The 21,594-nt window shown below is 34.2% G+C and overlaps 2 protein-coding genes across 9 annotated transcripts in view; one reads left to right on the forward strand and one right to left on the reverse strand.

Annotated features, from left to right (window-relative positions):
• The window catches only part of LOC149426413 (long-chain-fatty-acid--CoA ligase 5), a 112,410-nt gene extending 105,694 nt beyond the window's left edge, over positions 1-6,716 (forward strand). For all 8 annotated transcript variants that reach the window (XM_089651343.1, XM_089651325.1, XM_089651335.1 and 5 more), the window contains 6 exons: positions 318-468; positions 1,328-1,438; positions 1,892-2,059; positions 2,702-2,845; positions 3,304-3,477; positions 4,263-6,716. In XM_089651343.1, the coding sequence (XP_089507469.1) occupies positions 318-468; positions 1,328-1,438; positions 1,892-2,059; positions 2,702-2,845; positions 3,304-3,477; positions 4,263-4,400 (886 nt within the window). In that variant the 3' untranslated portion in view covers positions 4,401-6,716. The remainder of the gene's footprint in view (positions 1-317; positions 469-1,327; positions 1,439-1,891; positions 2,060-2,701; positions 2,846-3,303; positions 3,478-4,262) is intronic.
• A 14,387-nt stretch (positions 6,717-21,103) lies between these two features.
• Positions 21,104-21,594, reverse strand: part of LOC149426414 (zinc finger matrin-type protein 2) — a 5,709-nt gene continuing 5,218 nt past the window's right edge. Inside the window, exon 3 of the mRNA XM_089636832.1 lies at positions 21,104-21,594. This exon is cut by the window's right edge and continues 87 nt beyond it. Within this exon, the coding sequence (XP_089492958.1) occupies positions 21,436-21,594 (159 nt within the window). The 3' untranslated portion in view covers positions 21,104-21,435.

Below are 21,594 nucleotides of genomic sequence, written 5' to 3' on the forward strand. Positions count from 1 at the left end.
AATTGCCAGGGCTCCTACCAGGGAGCAACTTGACAAATGTAAATTATCTCTCATAGCGAGGTTGAGGACCGACTGATATTTGGGGCTTATGAAAAAAAGATGAGTGGAGATAGTAGGGAGAATGTTGCAAAAAAAGCATTTAAAATGGAAAATGCATTGAGAAAAGCATTTAATTTGCAAAATGGTTTTTAGAAAAGCATTTAAAATGCAAAATGGAAAATACCCATTTTGCATTTTGCATTTACATTTGAAATGGATTTATTTGAAATAAAGCACATCTCTGGTCGTATTAAAGGTAATGTTGTATTGTTTTCCAGGGGCATTGTTCGCAATAACTCGATATGGGACCGCCTGGTGTTCCGCAAGATCCAGGAGGGAATGGGCGGCCGTCTCCGCCTGATGGTGGTGGGCAGTGCCCCTCTGGCAGGAAACGTGCTCACCTTCGCCCGCTGCGCCCTCGGTTGCCTGGTGAGATGCTTATCTGATAAATATATTTATTGGAAAAACCAGTATAAGAAATCTATGAATTTTGTAAATAGCTACATTTGTTAGTTAGTTCCCCTTTGTCTCAAACAGTAAAACATCAGTGTATGTTCAATACTGCGGAAGAACCATTAATTTGTAAAAATGTTCAAGAGGGACTATCTTGGGTTATACGCTCTTTTGCTTGCTTACTGGGGATGGTTCATTTGCAGTAACGGAGTACAAGCAATCCATTAGTCAATTTCAAAATAGTCATATTCAGATTTTCTCTTTCGTTCAACTTATAGGAATTTCTTTGAAAATTTGCTGCAAAGAAAACAAATTTATAGTTTATTCTCTCACTTGTAATTGTAAATATTACTTTTCAAAACATGTTGATAGTCGGAAAATGCTCTTTTGATCTTATTAGTCACATCAATTCTCATATTGTAGATTCTCAGCACTTTCCCCACATCAAGGTTCTCCGCACAAAATACCCATTCGGTTTAAATTCTTAGAATTTACCAGCATTTTCAGAAATTATCCACGAATTGTGGCACCCTGTTCCCAAGCAGTTGGCTGTTTTTAATAATGATTTTTGGCTAATTAATTTATTTTTTTCGCATATTTCCAATTTATGAGAATTATGTCCGGTCTTTCCGGTTTATAAAAAAATGATCCAATTTTGCAGATTGAAATTTTCAAAAAATCGCAATGGTAAAAACATATGACAAAATGTCTTAAAATTTTTGCTAAATCGGAAAAAAAAGTAATGCAAGTGCCTATTGATTGCTAATTTATCACTCCAATGTCTCTTCAATTTTTTGTTATATATTTTTTTTAATAAAATTTTTCTTATTTTCAGATTGTGGAAGGTTATGGCCAGACAGAATGTACCGCTCCCATAACTCTTACCGTCCAGGGTGATCATGTTCCAGAACACGTTGGTCCACCAATTGCCTGTAATCATGTTAAGGTAAATATTCTATATTTTTATTTCTTTTAGTTATTCCAATGATTGGAGTGTGTAATGGCGGTGGGAGGGGAGAGTAATTTTACCAGAATTGGATAGATATTATTCAATAGTTTAAAAAATAGTAGAGATAAATTATTTTTAAATGTAGATCGATTAAGGTAGAAACACACTGGGTCGACGTACGCTATACGTGACCATGTGACAAGTGGTCTCTAGTTCTTAAGTACACGGCGCATCAGTTGATTTGACTTTTATTTTTTGGGTAATGTTTAGTTTTTCTATAAATACCTAAATCATGTATGTGATGTAGAAAACAAATTAGATATCACAAAAAACTCTCGTTTGGGGGAAGTGTATTACCCCCTCTGCTGTGGGAGGGTTAAGAAAAGCTTGTCAGAAAATAATGTGACATAATTGTACACTTGTGTAATAATAATGTATTTTTCTTTCTAGCTTGTGGATGTGCCTGAGATGGAGTACTACGCCACTCAGAACCAGGGAGAGATCTGCGTGAAAGGATCCAACGTGTTTAAGGGGTACTACAAGGATCCCGAAAAGACCAAAGAAGTTATTGATGAACAGGGCTGGCACCACACTGGTGATGTTGGACAATGGCTGCCCGTAAGAAATACTCATAACATGAAAACAATAATATCTTATTTTACATGGATGCATTAGAATAAAAAAAACTCATTTAACTTAAAATTCATACATCAGCGATATTTATTTTTGTACAAAACTTGTCTATGATACTACCACTTATAGGAATGTTTACTAATGACTAGTGGTTATTCTAATCTAGTCTAGACTAGTTTCGGCCAATAAACCAGTTTCATCCAAAAATTTGCCGAAACTTTGCCTTTAGCCCACATTAAAGAACTGATCAAACAACAAATGAAAAAACACTAAAAGTAAACCAATTTACTCATTCAATTGATTTATTTTATTTCATTGTGCATTTTATTTAACACTAACTTTAATGAACTCTCATAAGTTTATCAATAAAAAAAGCCTAACTTCGGGGTATGGAGCGTCTTAAAAATTATTTGAATAAGTTTCGGTTTCGACCGAACAGAACAGAAACCAAAATTTGGTTTCCGTTTTGGCTGAAAATCTAGTTTTTGTCTGTCACTGGTTTTAAACCTCTCCTAAAGAGGGATAGGTTATGCTATCATCTATTATAATCCTTCAGAACTGTTATTACATTTTTTTCATTTAGCTATACCTACATGTATGTAAATATTGTTTTTTTTTTTATTTCAGAACGGAACCTTGAAGATTATTGACAGGAGGAAACATATCTTCAAACTCTCCCAGGGCGAGTACATCGTCCCAGAGAAAATTGAAAATATATACATAAGGAGCCAGTATGTTGAACAAGTGTTTGTCTATGGAGAATCATTGAAAGTAAGTCCATTACTTTATAATTATTATTATTTAATGTGCGTTCATATCTGATTTCACAGTAAGTTTAACAGTACATAACTGAATTGTTTTAAATTTAAAAATAAGTTAGCACTTTCTTCTCTTCAAATAAGAATCCAATCGAAATTGGTTTATATTATTAGACATGTCGTGGAAGTTTGTTCCAAGTATCAACTACTCTATTTGCAAGGAAGTGTTTCCTAGGATTGGATGCAAAAGGTGTTTTGTCAATTTTTTGTTGAGTGTCCACGGAGATTTATATTTTTGTTTTACATATCTTCAATTTTATATTGTGTAGCTAATCGGCTACATTTTTATGGCTTCATAATGTTCATAACCAACAAAACTTCTGATATTGCAGTGTAGATACCGGAGTAATATTTATCATTGTACATTAAATCGGATACAATTTAGTATTGAATTTATTTTTGTCTTTTTAGTCCTGCATCGTGGCGATTGTGGTCCCCGACGTGGATGTGATCAAGTGCTGGGCGCTGGAGAACAAGATCCCCGGCACGCTATCCGTGTTGTGCAACAACCCCGACGTGAAACAACTCATCCTACAGGACATGCTGGCCTGGGGCAAGGAGTGTGGACTTAGCAGTTTCGAACAGGTCAGATTCATCCCCACCTTCGTACTTAAAATATTAAACTTTAGGGATGGATGTGATTCCCAAGGTTTTTTTTAAACTTTGATTCTTTGAGTCCCAACTGACAAGTCTCAAGCTACGACATCCCCAATTGAGTTGTGAAACTGAAGGAATTGGGAAGTGGAAAGAGAGGTTTTCGAAGTACCTTTTCTATATTGTCTCTAAACACATTTCAAGCAATGTTTCTATTCTGAATGGTGTTCTTTTACTAGCGTGGCTCTGAGAGAATCTACCACTCTTAAATGTGCTGCTAATGTACTAACTAACTAACCATCACGCTGTTTCTCCGCAGAAGGAAGCCAGAGATGATGGACCGCCAAACAACTCGGTCTTGGCACACACTCCTTGCTTTATTCACGTACATACCCTTATGTTATTCTGACTCTTGACATGGCCCGACTCAAGTATTTGGATCACCTGATTGTGCCATGTCTCCCTCGGGTGTCTTCAACTTACGTCTATTATTAGCGTCATATATTTTCCTTACTTACCTCAATAACTTCAGCTTTAGTTTTGTAACTTTCGGTCCCAATAATATTTGTCAGACATTAATAGAATTCTTTTCACAAATTGAATAAACGCAGATCTTTCAGATTTTATTGGTAGTTTTTAAACTGCTTAAAAATAATTTATTCTGTTTTATTTATTTAATTACTATGATTTGTATTTGTTACATTTATATTTTATAACACTTGGGCTACAATAACAATCTCACATGTTGTAACAAGTTGTTTTGTCTTCTGTTGTAGGTCAAGGACATTTACTTGCATCCGGATCCGTTCTCTGTAAAAAATGGCCTCCTGACTCCCACTCTGAAATCCAAGAGGCCACAGATCAAGTCTTACTTCAAGCCGCAGCTGGAAGATATGTACAAAGAGCTTATGTAAGATGTAACCAAAAATATTTCTCTTGTCACCGCAACAATAAATGTTGTACTCTTGAACAAAGCATAAACTAGTTGATGGTTCCTTTTGCATTTTCTTTGGGTGGCAACTGTAGATGGGTGGGTATTTTTCCTTTTTTTTTAATTATTGGCTGTTAAATTTATAAAATATATCATTTTCATACTGTCCAATTGAGATTTTTGTTCATTAATTTACCTTTTAATCCAGCGATCCAGATTCAGTCGTCAGATTTTTTTGTCGGAAATCTTCAGTCATTTTAAGCTTATATGTTTTCTAGTTAAATACAATTTATCATTTTGTCCTATTGAAATATATATTTACGAAAATGATTTAAATTGTGTGCTCTTGTGGGGAAAATATTTACATATTGTGAAAATACTATCTACAGAGTTTTTAAATTAAATGTATTTCTATCTATTTGTAACTTCCTGATTATCAATGTCAAATTGTTGAAACAGAGATGTACCACCTTCACCTTCTGCGAAGACCGCAAGATGAATTTAGAGTGAATTAAGATCAGGATTTAGCTATATGTATGTACTTGTAAAATGTTAAACTCCTACCCTATCTCAGATAAATAAAATATTAATAGTAATACTTGTAATATTTAGCACTAGCATATTGAATGCAATACCTCTATAGACGAGCGTCGCCGGGAACCAGTGAATGGAGAATGGTGAATGGGTGTATGAATACTAGAATTTCGGAATAAACATTTAAATTAATATGTTGATTGGAAAGCGAGTCAATTAATTAATCTCAATATTTATTTTGCTTTTTGAGTAGGGAATGTTGATAGGTTTATTTAGTTAACTAAATAATGCAAAGTTAGGACTTACGTAATCATATCTTAATAAATTCACCTTCTGAGGGTAATGTTGTGAAATTAGATTTTTTTTTTAGCAAATTGCATTATGAAAAGTAATATTGTTTAAAAATAGTTATAAAAAATTATAGTAGAATTGTTCTATGTAAAAATGATCTACCAAATGTAATGGTAGTGGTGGAAATTCTTCAACATAATATTTGAGTTGCACATTTAATTTAGTTTCAAAGAGTTCCTTCTTCATTCAATTGGAATATTCAGTAATAAATCTGCTTGAAGTGCCTTAAGGTATGAACGTTGTGAGTAAATATACTAGTGTAAGTTTTGAGTAGTGTACCTTAAACTTGGTCGACCCTTTCAATTATTATCACAGTACATATTATCTTCTAATTCCCTTTAACAACTGTGAATTTGAACGGTGAATATAACGAGCAAAAGGCCTTTAACCTTCTTTTAAATCATCACGTAAGAAAATGGTTTTCATTTTGAAAGTTTCTTTCAATGAAAACGTGAGTCCAAAAAAACCCTAAATTTGTCAATAGTCGCATCTCTAAATAGTGTAAAATGACGTCGCTATCTTCGTCTGTCTGTTAAACTACACAACGGATTTTGATAGGGTTTTCACTATCATTTAGAGAATTTCTTCTCCAAGGTTTATATATATAATACATGAATATTATATTTATAGAAAGTACAGGAAAAGTCTCCGAGCAATGCTGGGTACATGTCAGCTAGTATTAATATAAACATATTTAACTTTTGAAATTATTTGTTGCATTTACTTGCTTGAGATTTATTTACTCCGCCCAATCCTTAAACATTTGTGGGAAACTAGTAAAATTGTAAATTATGTCTTCTTTTCTCTTAGGGTATTTGAGGAATTAATCCTTTTTGTTGTATGCTTGATTTAAGTATAGAAAATTATATGCACGATTCTTTCTCAGGAGATGGTAGGGTTATTGAAATTTAATGGAATGAAATAATTCACATTGCACACAAATAGCAGTTTATGAATTCAACTTATTGAGAACTCAATCAATGTGACCAAATTAACATTTTCATCTAGGCAAATCAATTTGACGTCTATTAAGGTAAAACCATAGAACTACATTTAAAGTGTTTCCTTCTACATATTGTATAGTTTGAGGACTATTTTGTGTAGGGGCCACTTTTTTCATGAAGAGTTCAAAATGGGTGCACAATAAGGCAGTTTTGAATTTAGGTACGCTGTTACAATGTTAAGTATGGTATTTATTATTATGTATTTACTTATATAAGAGTATGTGCGGGTAGTCATTTGCTTGAATATATTAAAATCACTGTTGAAATTATCTCAACTTTATTGAGAGTGCGAATATTACGTAGCTAGTTCATATATTATGAATGGGATTAAATTTGAAAGAACATTGTCCGAAAACTTTAAATTTGGATTTAGCTCAATTGATTTTCACAATTAGCAGAAAAAATGTTTATTGATTTCGTTTATGAAACATGAGATCATTACTGAAACAAAATGGGAATATTAAATTTATCCTATTGGATTTAATAAAAATATCTTTCCTGTAACACAGGGAAAGGAATTTCAATAAAAATGGCAACATTATTTGTAGGATTTGGTTAACTGTTTTACACAAATATAATATAATAATATTGTCATCCTCTACCTATTGTTTTGTGTGTCTTGTCTAGCTATAATAAGTAGTGATGGCCGGCCCTGAATTAAACAGCGCCTAATGCTAGTAAAAACCTCAAGGGCACTGTATTAGGTGTTAGGTATTGTCTTGGCAAATCGGCGCCCGGAGCGGACTGCTCTTATTGCACCTGCATAGGGCCGGCCCTACAAATAGTAATCATTTTACATGTCGATCAATACCATTATATTGTTATCTTTATTATGACTGCTGTTTCTATTTTGACTTTCTAAATCAGTACAATACTCATAATAAATTATATTCATTTCTCAGTAATATTTTTGCTATCTCTAATATCTAAATAGTATAAAACAAAGTTGCTATTCGCGTCTGTCTGTTTGTGCGCTTAGTTCTTCTAAACTACGCAACGGATTTTGTTAGGGTTTTCACTATCATTTGAGAATTTCTTCCGGAAGGTTTATATATATATGTAAATATAATACATGCATATTATATTTATAGAAAGTAGAGAAAATTTAATGTTTTCTAATCAAGTCTTAAAAAATATATTTTCTGGCTCTTACATTGCTGACGCTGACTAAACCTTATGCGATACATCAAAATAATGTATGAGATCATCACAATCTCAAAACTTTACCCCAAACCATTTATAAGTCCCCGAGCAAAGCCTGGTACACGTCACCTAGTTACATATATGGAACATAATATTGAATACATTTTTATGCATGGATACACAGTTTATTTAATGTGTTCTTCTCTACTGCAATGATTTTTGATTCTTATTGTTTAATAGTAATTTGATCAAAAAAAAAAAAGTGGGTGTGTCAAGCCTACGCAAGACAGAAGTGAAACTTCTAGTATTCCTCTCTCTCTATTTTCATTTCATCAAAAATTAAATGAATTAATTAAATGAACTACAACTATAAATGTAAATGTAAACGCAACACAAAACGCGAACACAACTTATCACAGCGGGAGCACGCTGCTAACTGATTCACTGGCCGTGGTGGGCGTGGCCGCGCAAGTGCGCTACCGGCCGACCTGCTAAACCGAACTCGTATCTCGCTCGTAACTCAAAGCAAAACGTTCGTGAGCGGCTCCCCCACCTCAACAAGCGCATATGGTGAGAGAGGGACAGTGAACGGTGAGCGGTGGTGGGGGTACCCGCATTTTCGTGTCGATCCTGACTCGGTTTTACTCCGTCCCCGAATTACGCGCCTAAAGAAGTTTCACTTCAAAAATTCTTGTAAGGTTTTGTTCTGTACTAAGGAATAACATTATTGCATATAAATATGACTTAAAATAAACGTAATTATTTTCTACCAATTAAAGATGGAATGCTCTAAATTTACTGTAAAAATTAACTGTAGTTATTTGAGTCAGTCACAATAATGTGATATTCTTCATACGTATGCCTCTAAAACATGGTTTATTTTTTGAGGTAATCTGTAATTTTATCGTATTTATTATTGTACTGTGTGATCTACAGGGTTTAGGAATTATTATTTGAAAAAGATTTTAAAATTATATCCCGAAACAGTTGAATTTATTTACTATGTGTACTTAAATTTTTTTTTAATTATGTACTCAAATGTTACGCCAAAGATAAGTTTTTTCAAAACATGAACAACAAAAAATCTCAAATTCTTCATCTGTACTTATCTTAAAGAATGAATAATAATATTCTATTGAACCTTTTCCTTGTTGAATATATTTCACCTTGGATGCCATCATACTATAGCGACACTTTTATAAAACATTTTGCAGCACGTGTTATTTATTGTTAATAAATAAAAATTATTATGAATAATAATTAATCAATAAAGGAAATAGAAATAATGTGTTTTTTATTATTTTAGAACCTTTATTGTCAGCTGAGCAAGGTAAGAGGAATTAAGTTTTGGACGGAGGAGAAGATACTGAATAGGCAGATACACCACCGTTCAGAGTGAGTTTGCTAGAAATGGCATTAGCCGTGTTTAGATCTGAATAGAAAGGTACTTCCCCACCTTCCTCTTTCCCACACCCTTCAGACTCACAACATAATTGGGAATGCAACAGTCTCACGGGCTCTGGACAGTTTTCTCTTGTGTTCACATAAACAAACAAAGAAATAAGAATCCAAAAACAATCAACTTTAAGTTCTTTATAACTGGCACCAAATCTGTTATTTTTTATTAATAAATGTGACAACTTTAGTGCCAGATAGAGACCTAATACGTCGTCACGGCCACGGCCGGGCTTCCGCCTAGGCCCGAGAAGTCTCGGCCTAGGGCCAACTCCAACCTTGGAGTGGGGCAGTGACAGATTTCTTAATAAACCTATTCGAATTTCTGTTTTGTTTTCGTTAATTAATTAATGCAAATCTTGGTGATTAGTGGAAATTATCCCTCTTTCCGACATCCGATCGAGCTGAATCCGATAGACTCGTTGTCGATGACAATGCATTCTTTTAACTTTTGGTGATAATCACACATACACACACAGACATATACGCATTTCTCTGAAATCGGATTACATTACAGCAGTAAATTTACAAAATAAATGTCTGTTCTACCCAATCGGGATTCGGCTCAGTTGGTAGCGCAGTTGACTCCAGTCCCTGGGGAGGAAGGTTCCAATCAAAATAATTTTTAAAAGACATTTTAAAAGTTCACAGCAGTTACGAGCCAATCCCTGGAGAAGAAGGCTCAATCCTCGGTCAAACCAAAAAAATCAATACAGTATATTTTTTTAAATACATAATAAATTCTTATGGGCACAAAAATGCCGTTTTCTCAAGCTCTGGCGGAATAAGGCCGAAATTGAAATTTTGGACAATATATGTACTAATTATGGTAATAAATAACAAAAATCATCATTCTTTCGAACAGTGAAAGCCGTTTTCTCAGGCTCTATGGCACCGAACGGACTGAAATTTTGAATATGTACTAAAAATTATGATCTGAAGTGGAATTAATGATTTTTAATCTTCATTCTTACAGGAATAAATGCAAAACTTAGGTTGAACTTTGGAAGCCGTTTTCTCAGGGTCTATGTCACCGAACGGACTGAAATTTTGAGTATGTATTCAAAATTATGGTGTTATGTGGAATCAAGGAAAAAATCTCAGAAATGTAGCATTTGTGGAAAACTCATAATTCTTAGACATTCTCAGGCTCTGCTTCGCCGAACAGACTGAAATATGTTTTAATAATTGTGGTGGTCTGAAGTGGAATCAACAAAGTAGTGGAAAAGTAGCATTTGTGGAAAAATCAACATTCTTACAGGGATAAACGCAAGGCTTGAACGGACTGATATTTTAGATACATATAAGAACATAAATGCAAGGCTTGGGTTCGAACTTCAAAAGTCATTTTCTAAGGCTCTATGGCGCCGAATGGACATATATTTTGGATTCATGCTAAGAATTATAGTATGAAGTGGAATCAATGATAACATCTCAAAAAAGCAGCATTTGCGGAAAAATCATCATTCTTACGGGCTGTTTTCTCAGGCTCTATGGCGCTGAATGAACTAATATTTTGGATACATATTTTGACTCATAAGTAAAATTTACGACTTACGTAAGTTTTTGTTAAGGTACCCACAGAAGCGTTTACATATGGTAATTAATGCTCACGAAAGTTGTTTGGAAGTTTAAGAGGGTACTACCAGACACAGCCGAAAATTAGTAATTTGGATTCAATTTCTAGACGTATTGACGCTTTTCTACAAAAAAACATAAATTGAATTTGAAAGATTGTTATTTTGTATAGTAAAGTCGCTTTTAAATTTTGAAAAGTATGTACCTAGCTTTTTACATACATTAGTATTATTAAGTACTTTGTTATTTAGCAATAATTTATAAGAATTTATTACTCTGGAAAAGTGATCTCAAGTCTCTCTCTTCCGACATCTACTCTGACCGCTTCACTCTGGACTGCTTCTCCCGCTGGAACCACTACAACTGACTTTGACTTCTGACCTTGCGCTTCCTTGGACTACCGACTGCTCTCTCCTTGGATATACGACATCACAACAATCGGAACAGGCCCTGAACATAAAGCAGCTCACCGACTAGAAGACCCTGCACCCCCCTATTTACAGTCAATGTAAAGCCTTTACATTGTAAAGGACTTGCGTCTGATACAGCCCATGATGGATCGATATTTGCACATGTTATTTACAAAATACAAAGAAGTTTAATGTTGTGTTATGTGAAAAATTATAAACAATTGTTTTGCGTAACTTGTAATGTAGTGAAAGTAAGTACTTTTTTCTTTTTTTTTAATTCTTATATTATATTTAATACACATAAACATAATTTATAAAGGCAAAAACATATTGGTCCCACGTATGCAAAGTAGGCAACGCATTTAAACATTTGAACAACTAACAATATGTACATTTCTATGAAAACAGATGATTTACCATGGTAATTTATTTATTTAGAATTAACGGCACAAGTACCATTTACATGCTTGAAAGTTATTGCCAGTCATAGTACAATATGGAAAGAAAGGAAAACTTATAAGGTATGTTAACAAGAAAAAAGAAAAAAACATTAATACAAAGTTGTTAAAAGAAATGAAGAAGAAACAAAAACTAATGACCAAATAGATGCTTTTTACCACACTTTAATATTTATTCCAACATTTCACAAATCTCTCTGATCTATACCTACTATTACTGTCTCCTTATTAATGTGCCACTATTCATTTTTTCTATTACTGTTCCTATATATCTAATGTTACCTTGAATAATATGTATGTTAATAATCGTTTTATGTTTTTGATGATAAAATACATTAATTTTTTTAATAAAAATGTTAAATACTTGTATTTATTTTAATTTTTATGTTTGCTCACTTCGTTTTCCAACAACATATTCAGTAAAATTCTGGAACCGAGAATTCATAATTATTTATTTCTTCTGAACCATGCTTCGCAAGGCCTGTTTTGCGGCCAGCTGAGCAGGGCAAGCGGCTTATAGCGAAATGAATACGGTGTATCTATCTCTCTCTAAAATTGCCCTAACGCGAGAGACCGTCTTTTGGCGAAATTTGAATTTCGGCCCGCTGGTTATTTAGCCTTAACTTATGTAAGTGCTCAGAGCGACCGCTACATCTGTAAATTTGTTTGCGGTATATATGCTCACTAATAATTGTCAATGAAGACGAAAAGGCCCAAATTAAGTGTTGGAATCAATGATATTTTGGGTGGAATAGAAGTTGTCTTAAGAGAAATAACCATTCTCCACGACCTTTTGTTCCGTTAACAGCGGAGTTCAATAGAGTTCTTTGATTTTATCAGAATGACAGCAACCAACTTCGAAATTAAAATACGTCTTGTTATATTAACAGAATATTGCGATTTGAAAAAATTGGGCCGATAATTAAAAAGAAGGATGCTCATTTCGTAAAGCTTTTTGGACCTGAAAAATAAATTAAATCTCTTCGGTTTTTTGGAATCAGAAAATTTTCTTTCCAATTGCATTCCTTTTTAAAGGTACCTAGTGATTACTTGGGTTTAATCTAGTGTTATTTTTATATTGTTTTATAAAAATTATCAATATTTTCTACAATTTTTTTATTAATGATATCTGACTTTTTTTTTGTTATTTGTTTTTGGGGTTTTATGCCGTGTTGCTCTAACTTCTTCTTTAGCCAACGTTTCGGACAGCATTGCAGTGTCCATCATCAGGGCAGATGTGTTAAGTATTTATTTATTGTGTTATAAATAACACATCTGCCCTGATGATGGACACTGCAATGCTGTCCGAAACGTTGGCTAAAGAAGAAGTTAGAAGCAACACGGCATAAAACCCCCAAAACAAATATACTTTTGGCCTTGAAAATCTTAAATCATATTAGATCTGACATCCTTTTAAATTCCATTTGCCGCCATTGAAAGGAAAGTCAATGTCCTATACTAGCTCCCTCTCCCTCTAGTGGCTAGAGCACATAAATAAACCACCCACGGCTACAGCAACTGTTGTTGATATTGTCACTATTTCACTGAAGTTTGACGAATACGATATATTAATATTATAGGGTATTTATGTACCAATCACATCGGGATATTTGCTAAAATGCACTACTTATTTTTAATTCCATTTTTATAGTTATGTTATTACAAAAATATATTCGTTAAAAGCATGGCCAGCGACCCTAAAAGATTACCATTAATTTTATTATTCCAAAGAGTTTATATTCGTTGATTTTTTTCCGAATCACAATTTATTTATCGATAGAAATGATTTGTTCAATTTTTTCGTGTTGACGTTTTGTTGTAGAATAGAAATAAATTTATCGAGAAAAAAAAATCTATGGCTTGGTTTCGCGAAACCAGAGTGGTTTATTTATGGCGAAACCATTTCAAAATATTTGACATTTCGCGCAGTATTTCCCTTTTGACAGTTTGTTATTGTATTGGAGCATATTGGAGAGTGGTTTAATGGTGGTTAATTTATGTTGTATTGGTTGTATGGTTATTGTCAACCGTGTGTCAACCATTGTCGACATAGTTTTAACAAATTAACGTCATTGTTATTATGATATTATTTTCTTCCCACTTTTTTCCGTATCTGTTATATACGTGCGTGAATTGCACTTATTACAGTACGTTGGTGGTAGTTGGTTAGTGGTTAACAGGTTAAGTTGTACTATCATTTTCATAATGTCTATTGGCTATGGATGGAGCCTTGCAGAAAAACAAAGTTTATTAGAGTCTCTAAGAATACATGGACATGCCGATATAAATCTTTTGCGTAAGGCTGTACCAAACAAAACCAAAAAAGCCATACAAAGATATTTGAACCATTTCAAAAAGTTTGCGAGTGCAGATTTGTGCAGTGATAAAACAGTTATAGTGCAAGTGTCCAATCCTCGTAAATCGTACTTTGGAAAGAGAGAGTTGGAAACTGCGGAAAGTTCCGCTCTTTGTCGATGGATAGATGTATTTACTGAGAGCTCCAAGTCTTTGAATCCGACCTTGTCTGTTGCTCTCAAACTCATAGCACTTTTAGAGAATCACTCAGGCGGAGAAACAGCACTGGACTTGAAACAATTATACATGTACCTAGGGTCAGCACTTGCGGGAGAGATTCCTGAACTGCTGGACTCTAATCACATGGGAATGCTTACTTGCGCTCTGGTAGATTTGGCGACAAAGACCAAGGCGTGCCGGCCTCACAGAGATGTTGAATTTATTCAGGGAATCAACCGCATTTTCAAAGATAGACCATATTCCATGGTTGATAATGTTTCCGACATACCTGTACCAAAGGCAGCCAGTGAAGTACAAAGTTCTTTTGAATACAATCCTTTAGGTGTCTCCATACAGGCTTTGAAGAGATACCCAGACTTGTAAAGATGTTATTGTTCCTGTGCTTTGAGTTTGTGTGCCTCCCATGTCATATCCATTGTTCAGTCTCTGACAATCACCAGGAAATATTACCAGAAATGGGCAGGATCACAGAAAACGCAGTTATGTTTGAATTATTGTGTATTTAACGATATTAATTTGTTCTTTGTTTGGTTTGGGATTAAATTACACATGATGAAAATCATGTGTGATTTACATGAAGATATTGAGTTGTTAATAATTGCTAAGTTTAAAATTTGAGTTAACTGTTAAAAATACCTTGGAACAATAATTTATTCTTAATTGCGATTATCAAAATATGACACAGATTATTTCTTATTGGGTAAAAAGTATTCATTTTCCTGGAGGCATTTTAACTTTTTTAAGAATGTTAAATATAATATTTTAAACATACCTCATCTTTTATTAAAACTAGCTGTATCCCGCCACGTGTTGCTGTGACTCAGTCTGTCTGTGCAGATAGAGAAACAATAGCGCGTTTTACTTTTACCTCCAACAGATAGCGCTGTTTTTAAAAAAAACCTTGTTTTCTCCTGTCACAGGTGACATCTATATAATATAGGTATATAAAAATACATGTGTATTCATATGCAACGTTGTGTTAAAATTTCAAAGCAATTAGGAATCTCCACCACTCCTGCAGTTTCCCTCCAATTACTTATGGCTAAGGCTATAGTGTTTGCTTCCACATCATCCGTCCACATAAGCTTAGATCTTCCAACACTTCTTCATCCTGCAAGTTTATTGTAGAGAAGCTCTTTGGTTGAAGACCCTGGATTATGTAGTTCTAAATCTTAGGCTAGTTTTTTTTATTAGGGACCTACCTAATGGAAATATATGTTTTCTTTGTTGTGAGGAAAGAATCATTTCTCAGAGTAAAAACCATACAAAATTTTGATTACCCCATGGATTGTCAGTTCTTTTACGTATTTTGAATGCAAAAGATTTGATAACTGCCTCTTCCTATTTTGACAAAATATATAAGCAACCGAGAAGAATAAAAACAATGCAAATAAATTAATAGTTTGAATGAAAATTTTATTTTTATAACACAGATAGTGAAGCATAATATTATTGATTCATCCATGCCATAAATTTACGGAGTAGATTGAGAGCAACTCTGGCAACCCTGGTCCAGAAGCCTTCTTGCTCAGAATCATCCTTAGCCTCTTCCGGGTCCTCTATATCCATTAATTCTATTTCCCGTTTATTCCGAAGTATATTTTCCAAATCTTCATCTATCGGCAAAGGAGCAAATCTCTCAAATCTCCGTTTGTCTGGAATCATCCTGGATTGAACATTTTTTATTAAGCCTGGAATAAAAATATCTGTTTATATACCAGAAATACTGAATTTATCACTTTTTCCTACCAATATTCAACCTAAGGACATTAACTTAATTATTACACAGCAAAATTAGTTCACTATGAACTGAATTTATTATATTATGTACTCTCACCTTCAAGCTGTGTTTCGTGAATTGTTCTCTCTCTTTCTTTAGATAATATGGCTCCCTAGGAATAATATTACAAACATTAATTGAATAAAACTATAACAGATTTTAATGACATAAAATATTTGCTAGAAAACCTAAAATAGGTAATTTTAAAGTGTGTGACTTACATTGCAATTGTAAATTGAAAAATTCAACAAAATAAGCACAATTAAACTGACGCGTTTAACATTTATAATACAGGCCTTCATTTTGAACTGAAAACATTTACTGTCTGACATTGATTTTTATATGAACATGTGACAAACTATTGTAGCATGTACGTAATTCTATTTTATTAGGTTGACAAAGGCTTCTCGCATTATTCGCATGATTACAGTATGCAATTGTCTGATGGTAAATAATGGTTATTTAACCTTGGTCGAAGGATAATGAGTATACAGTATGGTATTTACGGCTGACTGCACATTCGCCAAAGAGATGAATGAAATCAATACCATAGAAAACCTGATTAAAAGGAATACACGAACATAGTGATTCATTTTTATTCAGGGGGCAGCCTTCCATTGCAAGTGTTGTTTTATCTGGCTTCATGGCTTCAATTCCTCGGCCGGCTAAGCCCTCCATCTTTGCACAAGCAACATGTTCGGCTTTTAATTTATGGTAGTAGTCAGTTTATTTGTAATCTAAAATGTAGCTTTTCTTTTATAAAAATATCTAATCAAAAAATTCCTGGAAATTCTTTAATGCTGGAAGCTCCATGGTCGCAGGTTCGAATCCCGGGGTGCACAAGTAAACTTTATTTGATTCATTTGTGCTATTTCACAATTTATTAATTTTAAAATAGTATGGAGTGTATTTGCGTTACAGAGTGGAAGACTCTCAGTATCGCCCTGTTGTACGACCACTTTTCAGAGTTGAAACGTTGCTTGAAATGGCTTTTGGCCTGATTGCTGAAAACAATTTATTTATTTATTGTTGTTGAAGATGAACACGAAAAAGTTATAAGATTAACATAGTAAATAGTGTAAGTGTTAATAATCCAATTAAAAATGTTCACAGAATGCACGATTTTTTTTAATATGTAGAGATGCAGCCAAGAACTTCCCCACCTTCCTCTTCCTCAACACCTTCAGTCTCACTGACTCCAGACAGATGAGAGCAGCTGGGATTGTTGGGCAATATTTATATAATTCCTTTCATTTACTTACAAAGCGAAGGATGGTTTATTTGGTTTAAAGCAAAGTAATTAAATTAACACATTGTTTGCGGGAGACGCTTAAAAGCGTCTTTTGCGTACTGTTGGTAGAGAGCGGGAGACGCTTAAAAGCGTTTTTCGTATTTGTACACTATTGGTAAAGCGCGGGAGACGCCAAAATGCGTTGTAGGTACACTTAGAGTAACAATATATTACGAGTAACGTATGATGTTGGTTACTCTGTGAAGTAAAAATTATGCGTCAGCTCTCGTGACACGTGTACTAGGTACCTGGCAATTCGTGGAATTGGGTCGGGTGACCGGCCGACTGTGGTCATAAAAAATGCACTTGAAATAAAATAACTGTAAGATAAATGTTTCGTTTTTTTTTAAATCTTTATATTTCTTCAGTGTAAAGCGATATTGTTTCGTTCAAGACGTTCTCTATTTTCTTTTCTGTCTACATTCCGCTTTAAAAATTTCGTACAAAGTATTTGTGTGCTGTGCTCGAAAATTTATTTGTTACATAATAAAGGGATATTTTTTCATAAAAAATACCCTATAAAATGGACTACGGTAATGATAATCGATTACAATAAATATATGAAAGGCATTGACCTAGCAGACCAATATCTTTCGTATTATTCTATTTTACGAAAAACCACCAAATGGACAAAAAGGCTAGCGATGTATATAATAAATTGTGCATTATTCAACTCATTTGTTGTGTACAACTCCGTAAAAGAAAGGAAAATAAAATATAAACAATTTTTTAAGGAAATCGCAGAGCACGGGGTGGCTGATCAGATTTCGTCAGATAATAGTCAAGACCCGGAACCAAAACCATCAACATCTGGTATCCGAAAAAAATCTGATCCTCCAGGAAGACTATCGATGGATATGCGAAAACATATATTGGAAAAGATTGAAGGCCCTGGTAAAAATAAGAATCTGCGAAAGCGATGTCGTGTGTGCGCGGTACACAAAATACTTAGCGAAACCCGGTACGTGTGTAAATTCTATGATGTACCTTTACATGAAGGGAATTGTTTCCAACGATTTCATACTTTCAAACAATATTAGTGTTTAGTGGTGTGTATTTAAAAAAATATATATACTATGTTGAATGTGCATAAAATGACTAAATAGACAATACGACAAAAGTGCAGTTTTTTCCATTTTTTTTAAATTTAAACTTATATATCGTAATTGTTTCTTCAAAAATATAAAAATTTGTGACCAGATCATAATAAAAAAATTCGGATAAGGTAAAATACTGAAAATTTTATTTAAATTTGATCAATAGTTCAGAAGTTATAGCTATTTTACATGAAACGGAATTTTGCGCGCGAACATGATAAAAATTGCCCGCTTTACGGCGTAGATTGATTAAAAAACCCCCCGCAAACATTGTGTTAATAAAATAATATCATACACACATCATCGGTGCTACAACCCTAGGAGTGTCTTGGGTGCTCTAGGAATCTCCACCACTCCTGCAGTTTCCCTCCAATTACTCATGCCAAGGCTATGGTGTTTGCTTCCACATCATCCGTCCACATAAACACTTCTTCGTCCTGCAGGTTTATTGTAGAGAAGCTCTCTGGTGGTAGTATTATAAATCTTTGTATTGATATACTTGCTGTACCCCGCCACGCGTTGCTGTGGCTCAGTCTGTCTGCGGAGATAGAGAAAACATAGCGCGTGTTGCAATTACGTCCAACAAATAGTGCAGTTTAAAAAAAAAGGCATGTTTGTCCAACTTTTTTTTAATACAGCATGGAGCTGTATTAAAAAAAATATGTGTTTACCTGTCACAGGTTGTGTCAAAATTTCGAAGAAATTGGTGAAGAACTTTCAGAGATTAAAGATTTTGAACAAATGAACATTTTTATTTATAGATTATATGATTGAGACAATAATTGGTTTTACCTAGTCAATGATTCAGTTTAGGATCATCCTCTCAATAGTGTCCAAAACCCTTTCCCTGTTCTTCGTGCTACTACTTCATCATCACTCTGAATTGAAGCTAAGCACTCATCTGATTTACATAAATATTGGATTTGGTTATTCTTAAAAGGAAGTAATTGTTTAATTTGATCATTTATATAGGACTAAACCATCAACATCAAAATTCAAATATTTTTAAACATCTGATGACCTCCGTGGTAGAGCGATAATGTCCGTGGATCCAAGCCGAGGACTGCAGGTTTAATATTCAGCGTGAATTAATAAAAAAAATATTTAATTTAATTGAAATAAAATATTACATATTTATATTGGGAGAACCCGGAAAACAGCCCTCTTAACCACAGTAACTAATGAGTAACCAATTCATCCGGGTTGGTATTGGCTGAAAAGGATATGACAATTTCATGGGTTTTGGAACGAAACCGGACACAGCAAATTTACTTGTTTTGCACATTTATTTTAATCAGTGGTGGATTGCTAATACAAAATCATTACAGGGCTTCGGAGAAGAGCTTTGGAACAATGGGTTTTATCTGAATCTGGATCGGAGCCAGAGCACAGAAAATGTTGAATGCTACAGAGTATGGATTATTTGTCTGTGTATAACTTTTGTCCATGGTAGGTTTGTACAATTTTTTGATGAAAACTCAATTTTGTACTTTGTGTACATCATTTTTTCATCTGTATTTAACCCTCCGTCGGGCGCACCTCTGGGCCCCCTGAGATCGGGAGCAATGAAGTGCCTGGCAGGCACTGGTGTAAAAACGGCCATTCTTAACTACCTATTTCAGCTCTCCAAAAGTATTCACTGACCATTATAGGGATGTATACTAATCTCTGTGAAATGAAAATTGATGAAAAAAAAAATATTATAAAAGAAATAAGTAATGTGTAAGTAATAAAATAAATACGTAATAAATTTTAAAAAGGGGTGTAAACGTAATCATTTTCTAAAATTAAAATCAGAAAAAAACATGTATCGTCAGTCCGTTGAATGTTAATATAACATGTTATAGTATAATATAATGTTCACTAGAATTGATAACCTTAATACATTGGGTACCTTAAAAACAATGACGAAATCGGGTGCAATAAGCCTAGCAAAACACAGACGTCACTCTACTCTTGGAGTTGTCAGGTGAGAGGTGAGAAACTGAGTAGGGGGATTCAATGCACCTCCTAAAGACAATAAGGTACTAGGAAGGGTGGGATCCGGCGCCGCTCTGGCGGGGAGGAGGTAATAAAAGATTCCGGCCTATGCCTGATAGATCAGGTGTGCCCGTCGGAGGGTTAAATTATTCGTACACATTTATTCTATATTTAACCTCTCGCATCTAGATAATAATATAATATCATGTTAGTTACATAATCTGTCAGATTAGAGATTTATTTAGAAATATCCCATCCCAGGTTTGATGAAAAGCATAATTAAAAATGTAGATGTCATTTTGCTTTCTGGTGATATTTTTTTAAAGTTTAAAGAAGACAAAAAATTCTCACATGTCGCCAGTGATCACACCGCTAAACGTCGCAGCGTATCATGTGATAAGCGCTCTATCTTATGAGGTGCTGCTAGAACGAGACGGAGCGCGTGTCACTTGACCCTAGTCTGTACAAAGTGTGATCAGTGGCATTCAAAACAAAAAAATTAACTTCTCAAGTGCCATAAGTACCCATTGGATTCGAAAATTTTGTATCCGTTGAGCGCCGGCATATCCATGTGGATATTTTAATAGAAAAGAAGGTGGAATGAGTTTATGAGAAAGTGTCATTTGTTGACAGATATAGCACAACAGCCTTTTATATCTTGTGATAATACAGCACTACGTGACCGAGTGGTTAAGCAGAAAGACAACTAGTTTCAGATACAACCTCAGTGTAAGCACAATTTTTTTCAGCATTAAGTTGTATTTTTACAAATTATCAAAAAATAATAATTATTATTATCTGCTTAAACTGGAGTGCTGGCCGTTGCGTAACTCTTTTGGTACATCTTTCAATATTGACATTTTAGTAGGTTCTCATTACATGTAATATGTAATTATATTTATTGTTCGTACACATTAGTGGCAACGACTGACTAACATTACGTTTGTTTTTTTAAACCAATTTACTGGCCCCATCATCACGTTTAGGCTCCCCTGGTTTAGAAAAAGTCAGGAATTTCATCATTGACAAGGTGGTAAAAAATTTAAATTAAAAAAACTTTTATTTCAAAAGATTGTATAATATTATCAAGTGGCTTATGTATAGCATTCACAAGGGAGGGGTTCTACCTTGGGGGGAGGACAAGGGATCAGGGAGGGGGGGGGGGGGGGTGGAAAAGTTAATGTAACCTCTATTTACCACAACTTATTATTTACATCAAATTGATAAAAGAGATTATGCAAACAATATCATTTGTATTTTCTACGAATGTGATCTGAGAGTACTATTTTCTTTTGTCTGAGGCCGATGGGTTTGAATCCCCCTAAACTCCCCCCTTATACACATCCTTGAATATTATAATAGTTTCAATACATCCAAAGAGGTTTGTAGAAAGATATAGAAATTATTTCTTTGAGCCCCCAAATCCGGAGAAACCCATGATCTCGGCAATGTCGGGATTGCTCTGAACGCTTCCCAGAACCTCTTCCTCGTCTTCCTGCAGCTTCCTCTTCCTGTCCTTCTTCCTCTCCTTGCGATGTTCCCGCAGCCTCTGCTCTTCCTC

This window comes from Hesperophylax consimilis, chromosome 1 (genome assembly GCF_061612785.1).
Source record: "Hesperophylax consimilis isolate HC1 chromosome 1, BYU_Hcon_1.0, whole genome shotgun sequence".
Taxonomy (NCBI): domain Eukaryota; kingdom Metazoa; phylum Arthropoda; class Insecta; order Trichoptera; family Limnephilidae; genus Hesperophylax; species Hesperophylax consimilis.